We start from the raw sequence: 15,244 nt of genomic DNA, 5'->3' as shown, positions 1-15,244 counted from the left end.
ATCTGAGTTCTATCTTTGTGGATTATGGACTTTTAGAATTCAAAAGTTTGCTTGTTTTTTAACAAATTATACTTGGTTTGCCACATAGTAAACCTCACTGGATAGATAAGAAGTTACCACCCCATTATAACTAGTTTTTACTGTGTTAAGTGGGGCTATAAACATGTAAGATAATGAGGTCTGCCTAATCCAGGAGAACATAGACGTGAGGTAGTTACATTAGAGATACAGTGGTTCCTGGTGGAAAGCCCATGAATGTTGGGTTTCCAAATGGACTTGGTCAACTGCAGAACACATCACTTACCTCTTCTCCAAAAGAGGCCTTTTCATGTCATGGGATTCCATTAATTGTGAGGGTTTCTAGAGTCCATTCATTGCGATTATTCTCTCTTCCAATTAAATGAGAGCAAGTACAGAAAGGTAGTAGCATTGCAAAATCTAAGACCTTTAGAAATAGGATAATTAATTAGAAAGCATATTATTACTATACTGTGATATTTGTAAGAGAATGTTTATGTTCTGTATTTTAAGTCACCAGAATTACTCGAGGTGCTATAATACCCACTTTAATTTAGTGATTGCTGACAGGTGTGACTGTCCGACCTCTAGTGGCTGGAGCTTATACGTGCATCTCAGTTGGTGAGTTAAAAAAAAAAAACTTAGACTGTAAAGAAATCTTCTGAGATCCTAGTTATAGAGTTCCACAGGTGAGTGTGTATTAGCTCCCCTGAATTTCCTCCAGTCTAATTGTTGGGGTACTGCCAACAATGAACAGAGTTCAAAGCCAACATTGTGGATCTGTGAGTTTATGTGCCTGAAATGTATTATTTATTCAGCATTATTTTTCATGATATGGTAAAGTAAATAATATAGCATATTAAATAATATAAAGATAAATATATTTTTTCATCTCATGTGAAATATTTTTAAAACAGTGACAGAATAGCTATGTATTAAATGGCTGCAATAATAACATGTCTTACATGTATATAGATGTTTGGGGTTAATATGAATATTTTCAGATTCCCACTGAAGAGCATTACTGCTCCTTATACACATCATCATAAGTTAAGGATGATGTTTGTGACCAGGAAATGGATTGGAATTGACCAAGAGTTTGGGGTCTAGACTCTCTGATTGTACTGAGCCACTGAACCAAATAGACTGAGGCACTACATTTTATACGATGTCCCAAATTTCAAAACACTGAAAACATTTATATTATCTTAAAGTAATAAAAGAGGGAATATTCTGTAGTGTGATGATAACAGTTTCCTTTGTCTTTAACATGAACCATTCTGGAATATTTTATTTAATTTTTTTATTTTTAATATTTTGTATCTCAGCTGAGAACTTTCATCTCGATAATTTAATGAACCATAAATTCCTAGACATTTACAGTTAGTGTGGATCCTCAGTAATTTTTTTAATATCAAATACCATGTTGATTTTAAGGTTCCATATACTTTAAGACTTCTTCTGAGCAAACAATTACTGTAAATCTCAAGAGAATATACCAGAAATGGACAACTGACATTTGCGATAGCTTGCCCTCTGTCCATTTCCCTGCAGTCAGCACCTGCTTTAGCTTACCAAGAGTACTGCCCTCCAATTTCGTTCTTTTCTGCCTGCTGTATGGTGCATTTCTAATGCTTTGTGTTTCATGTTACCATAGAGACAGGAGGTACTCCAAAGCCCGGGGAAGATGAGTAGAAGTAGGTCTCTGAGAAAACAGTCCCGCTGGCTACAATAGAGAAGCCTGAGGCCGGAATCTACAGCGGGAAATGGAAAGAGGCAATTGCGTGTTCCGATCAGGCTCTGCCTCCGTAGGGTCTCAGGAAGCACAGGTCCAGCCTATCAGCTGCATTAAAAATGAGTTGTATACAGAAACCAATTTTTCAGCAATTTCAGTGCAGCCTGTAACCATAGTTAGTGTTTTGTTTGCAATAAAGTACCTGAAGTAACATTGACCTATTCTTTTTACTGTTTCCTTATTAAAAGGGAGCAGCTTCTAAGAAGGGTTCTGTTTGCCTGACTTATTTTTCAGATCAAAAATCTTACCTTGAAAATGTGGATTGATATTCCTGGACTCATCCGAAACCATCATAAGTCAGACTGTAGTTTGAGCACAAAGGACTCTACAAACCAGCGCCCAAATCATTGATCCAAACATACTGATTCTAGAAATGAGTGGTTTATACAGGGGTGGGCAAAAGTAAGTTTTCAGTTGGGAATATGCAAAATATGGCTTTACTTCTGTATTATTACTTATTAATTTGTATTTTTCTATATGAACCAAGTAAATCTATTTTAGCCCATCCCTGTATTTACTCTAAATACTTATATATTCTGTCCATATTTTTGATACATAATTAAAGCTTGCAAACATTTCCTGATTTAATGAATTGTTATATTTTCTACTGTATATTTCAACTCATACTTGTTAATATTTTTTATTTAGGAGAAAGCTGCTAAGATTTAAAAATCATACAGGTTTTTTTCCTCTTGATTTTTCCTTACAGATGTGTATGTGGTAAGTCTTTGAAGGGGAAAGAGGAGAGAAAAATGAAATCTTAAGAACAAAATAGCCCTGGCTGGTGTAGCTCAGTGGATTGAGTGCCGGCCTGTGAACCAGACGATCACGGTTCAGTTCCCAGCAGGGGATGCACAAGAAGCAACCATACATTGATGTTTCTCTTCTTCTCTCCTTCCTTTCCCCTCTAAAGATAAATAAATAAATAAATAAATAAATAAATAAATAAATACATTTTTAAAAAAAGAACAAAATAATGTGGAGAGGAATTTTAAAAGAACAAATATTTTGTAGATTTAAAACCAGGTGCACGCACTCTCCCTCTCTCTCTGTGGATGAGATCCACACCCAGGGTATTTCCTGAATTTTTGTCAGAGATCTAGTAGTCTGTGCAAGGAAAGAGTTCAAGAAATTCAGAAAACATCAACAGATCTAGGTAATGATCCCAGGGCACAGTGTGTACATTGTACTTGGGAGGAAGAAGGCCAGTGATCTGTGAGTCTGTAAATAGACTGAGGTTAAGTGAGCACCGTCCTCCGAGGCCCCGACTTTCCTCAAACTGGCAGTAGGAGGCAGTAGTGTACTAGTCTGAGCTGCTCTCTTTAAAGTAAGGTCTATGACACATGCCAGATCTTTTTTTTTTTTTAACTCATTTTCTAGGAATATATGAAACCAAAATCTTAGAAGTAGTGCAGATTTTATAATGAAGCTTGGTACCATCATTCCATGCTGCTGGGCTATGAATAGAACAATCAAAAAAGGCAAGTCTGTCGGCTTCTAACAGTCACAACTCTGTACTTGGGTTCCAGTTTGAATAGAAGAGCGGCAAGAAATAAAGGCCAATCTCATTTTGGAGAGAAGGAGAGTCTCATTTAATGTTAGACCCTTCTAATTTTCACTGACTTACTAAAACGCGTTTCCAGAACTATGAAGTAAAAGCAGAGGAGTCTCTGAGTGGTAGCCTCTTCTTCTGCTTGGGTGGCTGGAAACACGTGTCAACACAGAGACCGCACAAGTGCGGGCCTGCTGCAGGTAGCCTCCGCCGGTCACGGCTGTACTCCTCACTGGAGTACAGGCGACGGCCTGTTGTGCCATGAACAAAAGTGCATCGACCCACATTACCCAGGAATGTACGATTGTCCCTTCTTCAAATTTTGGAGCATTGCATTCTTTCATTTGACTGTTTCTTGTGTAGCTAAAGAAGTTAAAATATTGAGAAAAAATTTCTTTTGTAATAATCGATTTTGTTAATAGGTTGTCTTTCGTTTATTGACCTAATTTTAATGAAGTCTGTATTTTGGGATTACCTCAATATTAGGAATGTATTTATAACTGCAGTTATTTCCGTATGTAATTAACAGCACATATTTATATGATAACTAACCATGATTTGCATACACTCTGACTATAGAACAAAGCCAAGTTTACTAATCCAAACTACACAGGGAAGTAAATTGCAGAATAAATACATGTCTAATGCTGAGTAAAAGATTCCCAAATACAGACCCATACAAGGGTGGGGTTTATTATCTTGCTATTGTAATTTGTGCTGTGGCCAGGAGAACTACGCATCCCTGTACAGCAGCAGTCCCCAATCCTTCTGGCACCAGGGACCATTTTCGTGGAGGACGATTATTCCACAGACGGGTGGGGGGGTGGTTTGGGGATGATTCAGGTGCATTACATTCAAGCTCACCTGCTCTGTTGCCAGGTTCCCAACCAGCACTAGTCCTCGCCTGGACATTGGGGACCCCTGATGGTGACTTAAATAAATTATAGAAGTATTTTTAGTAAATATGGGTAATGGACAATATTAATTTTCATTAGGATATGGATTATTCTGATTTGAACTTTAACTTTTAACTGGAGTTTAAATTTTTATGATTTCTAATTTATTTTTAATAATTATTAGGTCTTCTATAGTACAAAATCAAACTTGAGGTGACATTGTTATCAGTGTAACTTTCTGCGAAGATATCCAACCCAAACCCATTGCGGGGGATAGCGCTGGTAGAGACTCCAGTTGGAGTGTTGCTCTCAGTACTGTAGCCGGTAGCCCTGCGTGCTCCTGAGGTCTGGAAGTACGGCTGGTCTGGAAGTGTGCACCGCCCCCCAACCACAGGGCGCTGCAAGTGTAACAGATACTTGGTTTTGAAGACTCAGTGTCCCCCCAAAACAGAATTTTACAGATCTTATCAGTACGGTTTATTTTGCTTACATGTCGAAACCGCCAGGATGAACACTAGCAAGCTGACATTTGGTTCAGTAAAATGCATCTTTAAAATTAATTCCACCTGATTCTTCACGATGTTTAATGTGATTTCTAGAAAATTTTAAGTTGCATGTATAGCTTACTTTGCTGACTCACTGTGTTTCTATTGGACGGCTGTCTTTGACTCAGTGCTGCATCCTCAAGAGGCCAGAAAGCACAGCAAATATACATTAATCATAATTATATGACATGTCATCAGTTTGTTGTTTAGGTAATGCTATTCCAAAGTGTTTTTTTAAGGATTACTATAAAACATCAAGTGAAACAAGGTGGTAAAATTATATTATACTTAGGTTCAGTCACTGAAGAAATAATGTACAAACATTCACTGAGAGGCAGGCACCACCATTCCAGGTACAGCAAGTCCTCAAATAACTGTTCAGTCTCTGTCGTTTGGTTGTAATGCTGATGAAGGGGAAAATCGATTTCCGTCTAGGGCCACTGTCTGTATGGAGTTTGCATGTACTCCCCTTGTCTGTGTGGGTTTCTCCAGGGACTCCAGTTTCCACCCACTTCCCATAGACGTGCATGTGGGGTGAATGGTTGTGTCTACATTGTTCCAGTGTGGGTGCGTGTGGGTGTGTGTGGGTGGCCCTTTGAAGAAAGGGCATGCTGTCCGAGGTGGGTTCCCGCCTTGTGCCTTGAACTGCCACTGACAAGTATGGTCCTAAACTGGATTTCACTGTATGTCATTTCACTGTGCATTGTTTCACTCCAAGTTGCAGTTTCAGAGAACTTATCAGTGACAGTATGTGAGGACTTACTCTACCTGGGACACAACAGGGAATAGATTAGAAAGATCCTTGCCCACATGGAGTTGTGACCTAGTAAGTTAGATCAGATTTAGATGGATATGAGTTTTTCTTACTCCTTGAACATATTACTATCTGTTAGATATGGCTAACAAAATGTATTTAGTGACAGGCTGTGGAGAAGTAAAGGAGCATTTCTGTGTATATAGTCATTCATAAAATTATTTGAATTTAACATGGTCTACATCACACAGGTATGCCAGGTTTGAATTCTCTAGTGAATAGAAACAGGCTGTTTTAAGCAGATTTTTATTAGGCATATAATGCAAATCAGACTCATAATAAGTACACATTGAAAGTTTTTTAAAGGTTGAATTCAAAAGGATTCTATGACCATACAATGCTATTGGTTTATAGTACTGGATACAGTAGTTGGATTTAGTTCTTCCCAGAGTTTTGAACTATTTAAATGACTATGATTTTGCATGTTTATAATAAAAATGACACAATCCTAAATGTTACAAGGACTCAGGACCTAGCATGGTAGCTGAGTACTCACTGAATCAACTAATGAATTGATGTCACTATTACTTTAAGGGGAACAGTTGGAGTCATGGCTGTTTGGCTTGACAAAGAGATTTGGGGAATGTGATTTCCCGTCTTTTAATGGTTAAACAGGTGGTGAGTGGAAGAGGAATTAGACTCACTTAATACAGCCCTAATGGGAAAAATGAATAGGGCCAGTATCTAACGCAAACTCTAGAAAAATATCAGGTAAAACTCTTCATTATTAGAGCTGTACAAAGGAGGAATATATGGCCTTCTATGATTATGTGGATATGACTGAAAGTCTTCAAACTTAGGCTAGACAACCATCTGACAGGGTGCTGAATAAAAGGAATGTAAGCATTGGATAGATGGTTCTACCAAGTAACTTAAGACTCTTCCAGACCTGAGTTTGCATAAGTCTACATTTTATGAGTCTATGAATCAAAGTGGAATGGAGTTAAAATAGCTTGTTGTTCAGAAGAAACACCTGTGCATTGGAAGTTTCTAACAAATATTGAATTAGGAAATATGAGAGATAAAGGAAACCGTCGAAAGCATGTTATAATATAACAACAGCTTCCCAGTCATCAGCATGAGGGGTCAGCCTCCTGAAACCTCTCAAATGTAAAGTGCTCTGTCCACTTCCCAGCATGTCAGTCTTGTTGGCTCCATCAGGTGCCCCAGAGCCTGGGCAGCACCAGCTCTGCGTTGGGCTTGCCAGGGGCAACTAGCAAGATCTGTGGGACTTTCTCAGTCCGGGAACTTCTCTACACCTCAGTTTTCTGAGTCGCTAGTAGCTATCTTTTAGGGTTGTTGGAAAAAATTTTAAATAGCATGTAATGATTTTTTCAGGTATATACATGTATATTTAATAACACTAATATCAAATCATAGTCCTATGTTATCTCCCCACCCTCTTCCTCGTAAACCACCAGATCAACTTATCAAGGTATTTTCTACCTGTCATACATTAGCTGACAGGCAATTGCATTCTTTAGAAATATTTACTTAATAGCTGCTAAGCCACATACTGGAGACCACAAGTGCAGAGTGACCTGAGGCAGCTAGCTGTGGGGAGCAGATAGCGGGACTGGTAAACAGGTGCTGTGGTTGCTTTAAGTGTGAAGAGGGCACTGCTTTGCATGTGGAAGTCTGGTTTGAGAACGTGGTCTGAAGTCATGGTAAGGCTCTGAGATAAATGCCCAGGAGGCCGAGGCAGAGCAGGGCGGCTCCTTCCTAGAGAAGGCTACGGCAGCGGTGGGATCTTGGCCAAAAGAATGTAGAAGGTACAGAAAAATGGGCATCTCATGTTTGTCAAGGGGCTGAAAGGCAGAATAAATTATGCAAGACAGCTGAAAATGAATCATCAAAAAGCAGGAGCGTAAGTAGGGTCAAGGGCTTTATTGTGAAAGGGCGTTCTAATCAGGAATCCGAAGACTTGAGCCTGCTCTATCGCCTGCTCCATTGCCAGTTCCTTCCAGCCCGAGGCCAGTTAGGGAGGCTCAGCACAGGAAACTGCAAAATGGCAGTGCTGTCTCTGAAGTTTTATCCAAAGGGCAGTGCTACAGAATGAGACTGCATAGAAGTGTATATTTGATGGCTTTCTGAAAGAAAAAAAATAACAGAAAAAGTTCTAGTTTAATTGTCAAGTACCTCCTCTACTCAGAGACACAATACCTTTTATTTATCATCCTCTGCTTTGTCTGGTTTGCTTGAATGGGGGAAGTAATTGTTTTGTTTTGGTTTTTGTTTTTACATATGGTTTCAATAAGAGTTTCTTAGCACTCCTGAAAGATTTTAACTATATACAAAATGCCCCTTTGCTCTTTTTATCATTTTTATACACTTTCAATATAAAAGGAAAAATAAACAGCAAAATGAAGCTGAGGGAAGACAATTATTTATAGCATCAGTAAATCAGCAGTAAGGAAAACCACAGGGATGTGGGCTGCTGGCGGCCAGCACTAACTTCCGTTGTTGCATAGATTAAAAACATATATTTGTCACACACTTTACTATCACGTGGACCCAGTAGTGCTTTAAAATTATATTTATGAATCACTTTTTCTCTCACCAAAGTCAAGTCATTGCCGGGGTGAAACAAACAGTTGCTCAGTAGAGGCCAAAGTAACAGTTAAGAGCAAAAGGTGAAGGATTGTAAGGAGAAACTGAATTCCAGGAGACTAAATAAATGCAGTCCATGTTGGACACCGGAGTTCCACATTCCTTGTCCTGTCAAAGCTGCCACAGGCTCACGGTTGGCCACAAAAAGCAGGAGCTCAATTTTCTATTTCATCTGAGAGTTGGCACTTCTAAGAAGCTCATGCCCATTAGAACCACAATGTGATGGGGGATCAATACTGACTTAAAGGGAATCATGCCTCTCTCTGAACCATAACTGATACTTCCTGCAGCCAAGAGGGTCCTCCCCCAGGGCTGTCAGCCAGGGCAGCAGCGGTGCCTTCTTCGCGCAAGAGGCAGAAGATTGGCTGAAATATTTCCTCGTTTGATGCCAAGCCGTATATATTTAGATTTACGGTTTTTGTGTCAGCAATTTTCCTGGTTGTCTCTGTCTTTTGTGTTACTCAAAAAACAATGGAAATGTTAGCTCAGGATGTTGGGGGTTTTGTTCCTTGTTTTTTTTTTTTTTTTTTTTTAAGTTTTCTTTGTCATCCAAATCTCTAGTCTGCCAAAGGCCATGTGGGACCCAACACTGACGCAGTTTAAGGCTTCTATTCTCATATTTAAATCTAGTGAGTTATCTGTGTTTAAGAGCCATTCAACTTTTCAATGCTTTTCAACTTACTTCATTTTCCGGGGGGGGGGGGGGGGGGGGGGGGGGGGGGGGGGGGGGGNCCCCCCCCCCCCCCCCCCCCCCCCCCCCCCCCCCCCCCCCCCCCCCCCCCCCCCCAGCTGTGGTGAGATCCAGAATCAATTCTTATAGTAAGAATCATAGGAGGAAATACAATGAAATTAGTGACCTTTTGTTTGTTAAAGGAAAATAGCATGCATGTTCATCCTGTTTATTTCTACAGAAACATAAACACAAGATGTGTGGACGAGATTCTCTTACTGGCCTGGTACTAAGAATAGCAGCTGGGCCTTGCTGGTCACCAGTGGCTTTGGATATTGTCAATGGTCCTAGATAGGTCGTATGTCTCTTAACAGACACAAACTTTAAATTTTTGGGGTGCGGGGTGGCAATAGCAGCCTTGGCTTCAATTCACAAAATAATGGCACAAATTTTCTCTCTTTGTAGAGTTAAATAGTCATTCTACTTTGTCTTAATGTTTTTAGTTTTCCATTTTAAAAGAACTTTATTGATAAGGATTTGAATTAATGGGAAATAGAAAATGCTTCTCTTTTTCTTGGTACCCCAGTCTTACCTTTGAATGAAAGAGTTTATGTGCCCAAGGTAGGTCATTTTGTGTGCAACTTTCTAATTTCTTATGATAACGACAAGCCCATTGGCCAAAATTACAGTGTATTTCTGCCTCTGAGCACCTGTATGGAATTCTTTCCAATGCACAACAGGGTTGTGGCACCTCCTGGGTATTTGAAATGAACCTCCTAGAAATTAAGTGCATGTTTTAATTGCAGTTAAGTACGTGGAATTGGGGTCTCTAGTTCAGCCCATGTGAAGCCATTAACAGGGGACTTTTAAAATAATAGTTATAGCAAAAGACACTTGGCCTTTACAAGTGTCTTTGTAACCAATATTACAATAACATTTTTATATAAAAGTGAACTTTCATCTTGGGACCTTCTTCCAACTGTAAAAATTTCTCTGGTTGCAGTGGGGTAGAAGGCACCTCCAACCCAACTTCACTGATCTGCTTCTCAATTTAAACTGTGGCTCCTCCGTGCTGTATGTGGGATCTCCCACGTCTGGGGACCTGCGTGGGGGCTGTTGGGATGCTGAGAGATAAGTGTGGGGGCTGGAGTTGTCTAGAAACTTCTGACAGTGCCGTAAGCTCATTGTTAAAGAAACCTTTGTGCTCTTTCTTTTTTATTTATTCAGTGGTCTCAGGAATGGCCTCTTTTTATCTCTCCTTGTCTGTTGCTTCTCATGAAAGATTCTCTATCTGAAACCACAGAGGAGTTAAATACCAGCTTGGTTTTTCTCTTATCACTTTGTCTCTTAAGCATGCTCCCAGCTATTTGTGGAGTGTTCTCAGAAGGGAAGAATGCTCTTGCCTGCTTTGGTCGTCCCATTGTTATCTACCTCAGCCTTGGAGCAAGTTCAAAGAGCAAACTCTGAAAGAAAACCCAGGCTCTGCCGGGCATTTCATCCTTTGATCTGGTATAGGTTGAGTAAAGACAACCAAAATATCCGAGTGGGTTTATACAATTCTTGTTTTTAGCAATATGCCGTTTATTAGTGACCTTGGCAGGAGCTGCTTCAGAAGAGTTAAGGGTCAAAAGCATGATGGGAGCAGGTTCGAGATAAAAATGGGAAGCACAGAACTGAGAAAGTAAGGAAGGCCAGTTCTGAGAGGTTCTGCTGTGAGTCAGTCAACAACGGAGGTGGTAAATGGGCCAGGATGTGGAGTCGAAGTCAAAGGATTCTTTTCTCTTAAGATTATTACCGATACCACATACTTGTGTGCTGAAGAGACTGGTCACAGGAAGAGGGGAGCTTCTGTGAAGTGGTAGTGAGAACACAGCGGCCAAAGGCATGTCCTTGAAAGAGAAGCAAGAGTAGCTTGAGGTGCTGCCCTTGGGGCGCTGCCCACAGAGGAGCACACAGAGCAGACCCGAACAGCAGGGAGGGGTGTTTGTGCGTTCGGTGCGTAGACAGGGAGAGCTCGTGCGGGCTTGATCTCTTCTAATCACTTCTGTGAATGTGTTAAATGAGACTGAAGGCGATCGTGCTGGATGTTTGAAAAGAAAGCAGGTGAGAAATAGTCATCTAGGAGATGGGAGGGGTGCATGGAGGAGGGGTTGTAGGGGCACTAAGGTTGTACTTGTTTATAATCATGAACTTAAGTGGGACCAGGAAAGGAAAGGAGCACATGTGTGACGTTGGACATACTGTGTGCTGAGGTAGTTTACATAGGTATACCATCTGCCCTACAAAGTTACTGGGAGAATTACACGTGTCAGGAAGCATTTTGAAAACGGCTTCTCCGCCTTTTGGCGAAGATCAAACATAGAGAAAGCATTTTGAAGTATTAAAATACAGGACATTCAAAGCTAAGTTATTGGGAAACTTAGCTTTGAATTACTTAGCATTTTTCCTTGGCAAAGAGCTTTTCAAATGTCTTTGAGACAGCGTTAGTGTCTCCGGAGATGGCACTGGGCTGCTGCCACTGCATTACTCGGTGCCCGAGTCTAAGCGATGACCTAACCTCCCTCTGCTCCTGCCTCTCAGTCTGTAAAGTGAGGGTGATAATGTGTAAACGGCCACAGACGCTTTACAAGTACAGGTGCCACGTGAGCACAGGCTATTAATACAATGTTATTTCAGCCCTGACTGTTGCAGTCACCAGAAAACCACAAAGGTCGCAGCATCTGGAAAAGTCCTCTAAGTCTTGGGAGGTAGATGCCTCCCTTAGAAAGCTTTGAACGGGGGAAGGAAAATGGGGTGTCACTCACATTATTTCCTTTAATTCTCACAAGTACTCTGTGAGGTTGATTATTAGAACCTGAAATCCAAAGAGATTAAGTCACGTGTGAAGCCAAGTGGTAGAGCTTGGATTTCAACGAGGATTGACCTTAAAGTCTCATGCTCTTTCCACTCTGCACACTGGGGTTGGACTTGCTGTGTGATAGCCTCAGAAGGTACAGAGTGACTTGTACATTGTAGACCTGCATTTCAGCCCATTTAATCTCTCTCTGCCATCAGAAGTTGGCCTGGCATTGCCCAGTCGCAGAAAAAGCTGGGTTATTGTAAATATCATCAGGATAGGTCCACTTACAAGAAATCAAATGAGAAGAAAAGACAGGACCATCTAGGGGAAGGAGCAGTAAGCTAACTAAAAATTGGTACTTAGCAACAAATGTGGCTTTCAAAGACATTTTGGGGAAAAAGGGTGCATGCTAGAGAATGAACGTGTGCGGTCATGGGGACTACAGGAATCCCGTGCCCGCTGCACCCTCTCCTGCAAATGCACGAGGTGCCCTAGACACTGCAGAGCACAAACGGCTCTGAGAGAAAGGCGCTGCTCCATCAGATGTTGATTTTTGGGTAACAATTACCCACCTGATAGAGAAGGTGATGGGAAAAGTATATTTATTTTCTTCCAACAGCTAAAAGGTGATCATACTTCTAAAATTTGTTGAGATTGTCCAAGAAAGTGTGTAAAATACTCATCCATCACTGGAGAGCCCCTGGTCAGGAAATGACAGTGCAGTAAATATCTCCAGCAGCCACCTTTTAATGTACAAGCTGTTTTCAGTTGGAATTTTCAGCACTCACATAAAACACACTGTCATGAGTGACTGCTTGTGCTCCAAAGTCATTACTGTTGGGATAATGGAACATCTCTCAGCGAATAACCAAAAAACTTTAAATGTCATGTCAAGTTTGTTGAAGCCATTTCCAAGCTGCATTCAAGGTTACATGAATATTGAGGGCGTCTGTTTTTTCAAAGTTGGAGCTCTGTGAGAGAGATTGCTCGTGAGGTTGTGCAATGTGAGAGTCAGTTAATTAAAAGAAAATCTAGTGTTCTTCGGAAAAGTCAATCAGCTGGAGCTATTTAGTCCTTTGCTGTTGCAACTCTCTCCTTAAGCCTTGAGAAGTCATCATCACTGTCACTTACCAAAAAAAAAAAAAAAAAAAAATATCTATGTATGTACACAGTGTATATATTTGAGGAATAAGTTATGGCAATTCTGTTTTGCTAGGAAGTTTTAACAATTTGCTTGCCAAATTCAGTATTTCTTTTAGGGGAAATTGTCAACTTCTTAAATTCCTTTTAGAAGCTTTTCTCCTTGGTTTTGTTCCAAAGGAAATTAATTCATTATTATTCAAACTACTGCTTATCTTGGAAATGATTTCTTTACCCAATGTGTATTTATTGAACACCTGCTTTGCTCCAGGGCCATTTTAGCCACAAAAGTTACAGCAGTATTTGAAACAATGTTCCTGACGTCTCCGAGCTTACATGGCAATAAAGAGATAGACGATGGGCAAGTAAACAAATACAAAATGTGTCCAGTGGTTACGAGTTTTGTGGAGGGAAAGGCGAGGGGGTAAGGAGATGCTGCGGTAAGAGAGTGGGTGTCATTTTCAATGGATGGTGAGAGCAGACCTCTTTCTTTAGATGGCATTTGAGCAGGCACCTGAATGAAATACAGAACCAAGCTTTGATCATAACTGGGTGATGGGCATTTTGGGCATAAAGGAAGAAAGAAATAAGCAGAAATACTAATGAAATGATTGTCTGTTTATACTTCAGTTTATTCTTAACCTCTGCGTGTTCATTTTAAATCTACCTTACTCTTTTGAATACTTTTAGCTTAATATAGCTAAGAGGATTTGTTTATTGAGAATAATTATTTTAAAATTATATTTTGTAATCCACACAGCCCTTGCTTTTCACAGTGATGAGTGTTATGTTTCTTCCTCCCTGCAGAAAACCAGAAAGCGCAGCTGACAGAAGGGTCGCGTGTGCACTGCAGCATCAGTTGCAGCTCAACGAGGGTTCCAGTCACCAAGGAGCTCAATTATCATCTAGACACTCACGCGTCTGCAGGGAGGATCAAGGCGGTTGAGAGGAAGGAAGCCTGCAATGTGGAAAGCAACAGAGAAAAGGAAATGGAACTTCTTGGCTCTGTTTCTAAAAATGAATCTATTCCTGAAGTTGAAGCCCTGCTGGCAAGATTACGAGCTTTATAAATTAAACTGGTAAAAAAATTAAAAAATGATCACACCAAATATCAAGCCATGCTCTGAGCTCTAACACTTGGAAAAGTTGCTTTTTATATGCTACTTTATATAATTTTAAATTATGGTATATATTAGAAAAACAAAGCTAAATACATGATTGTGATGCTATTTCTTATGGACTTGAGGTTGTGACTTAATCAAGGTTGTAATGGGCTTTAATGTATTTTCATCACCTGGTATTTATGTGTTCTATATTTGGGGGTTAAATTACACACATGTTTCTGAGAGCAGGAAGGTGGCCATGTGTTCAGCAATGGATCCTTAAGAAAATACCAAGTTTCTAAGTCAACTGTAATGTTTACTTTACTATTTCCCACATCAATAAATGTCAAATCTTCAAACCTCAAGTCTTGCTACATATCCATGCATGTTACTTAAAATCTCAGGCCCAGATTTTCCCCAAACTGAGATTAATATGCTGTTAGCATAGTATCAAAAACATGAAACTTAATGTAACAGAGCTGTGAGGAAATGATTGGTAAGCTCCTTACCATCACTGATCTCGTGGTAATTAGACCTGTAAGAAACTATAAGACCATTGAGCACATTTCCAGAAGTGATGTACTGGGAATACACTTTGCAAAATGCACAAGCTTTTGCAGAGAGTTGGACACACATGGTGTTACAGTGCTGCTGGAACTCCCAGCTGAGAGAGCCCACCCCACAATTATGACTCTGCGATTGAGTTGCCATTGTGGAACTTCCCAAGTAACAAATTTTTTTGATTTCTGCGAACAAACTTGAAATTGCAGTTTCTTTGATCTGACAATCAATAATTTTAACAAAGATCTGAAGAAATGTTTCAAGGAAAGTTTTCTTATGCAGATGTTACAACTGTATTTTATTTGGGGCATCAAATTAACTTTGTTAATTCTATATCAAAGAAAATAAACTTGCTACTTGCACTCAATGAGAAAAATCACTCTTTTTTGTAGTTGGCATATTCTGTGGATGAGCTGGAAATAGACTGTGCTGTGCAGTTGATCTCAGCATCTATTTAGCTTTATTATCTGTAGTGAGTAAGTGACTGGTCTTTTACCTTCAGTTAAAAAGCAGTTATATGGAAGTAGACTGTGAGGTCCACTGCTTTTTATTTCCTTAAGTTGCCACCTCCTTTCAGCTCCAACTTAATAAAGTTAATTAATTAGAACCATGAACCAGGCCGTGTTTATAGATACTGGGGACCAGAGTGTTATCCATATGCATTGTGGGGATAAATTGTTCTCGTGTGTATCACAGAAATG

General features: G+C 40.0%; 1 protein-coding gene across 2 annotated transcripts in view; it reads left to right on the top strand.

Moving 5' to 3' along the window:
• Positions 1–14,907, top strand: part of DIAPH3 (diaphanous related formin 3) — a 475,029-nt gene extending 460,122 nt beyond the window's left edge. For both annotated transcript variants that reach the window (XM_037038667.1, XM_037038668.1), the window contains one exon: positions 13,687–14,907. In XM_037038667.1, the coding sequence (XP_036894562.1) occupies positions 13,687–13,949 (263 nt within the window). In that variant the 3' untranslated portion in view covers positions 13,950–14,907. The remainder of the gene's footprint in view (positions 1–13,686) is intronic.
• The last annotated feature ends 337 nt before the right edge of the window (positions 14,908–15,244 follow it).

Source organism: Sturnira hondurensis, unplaced genomic scaffold (assembly GCF_014824575.4).
Source record: "Sturnira hondurensis isolate 20B ecotype Veracruz unplaced genomic scaffold, ASM1482457v3 Scaffold0024805, whole genome shotgun sequence".
NCBI lineage: Eukaryota > Metazoa > Chordata > Mammalia > Chiroptera > Phyllostomidae > Sturnira > Sturnira hondurensis.
The sequence above is the reverse complement of the archived record's forward strand: the minus strand, read 5'-3'. Positions and strand labels throughout refer to the sequence as shown.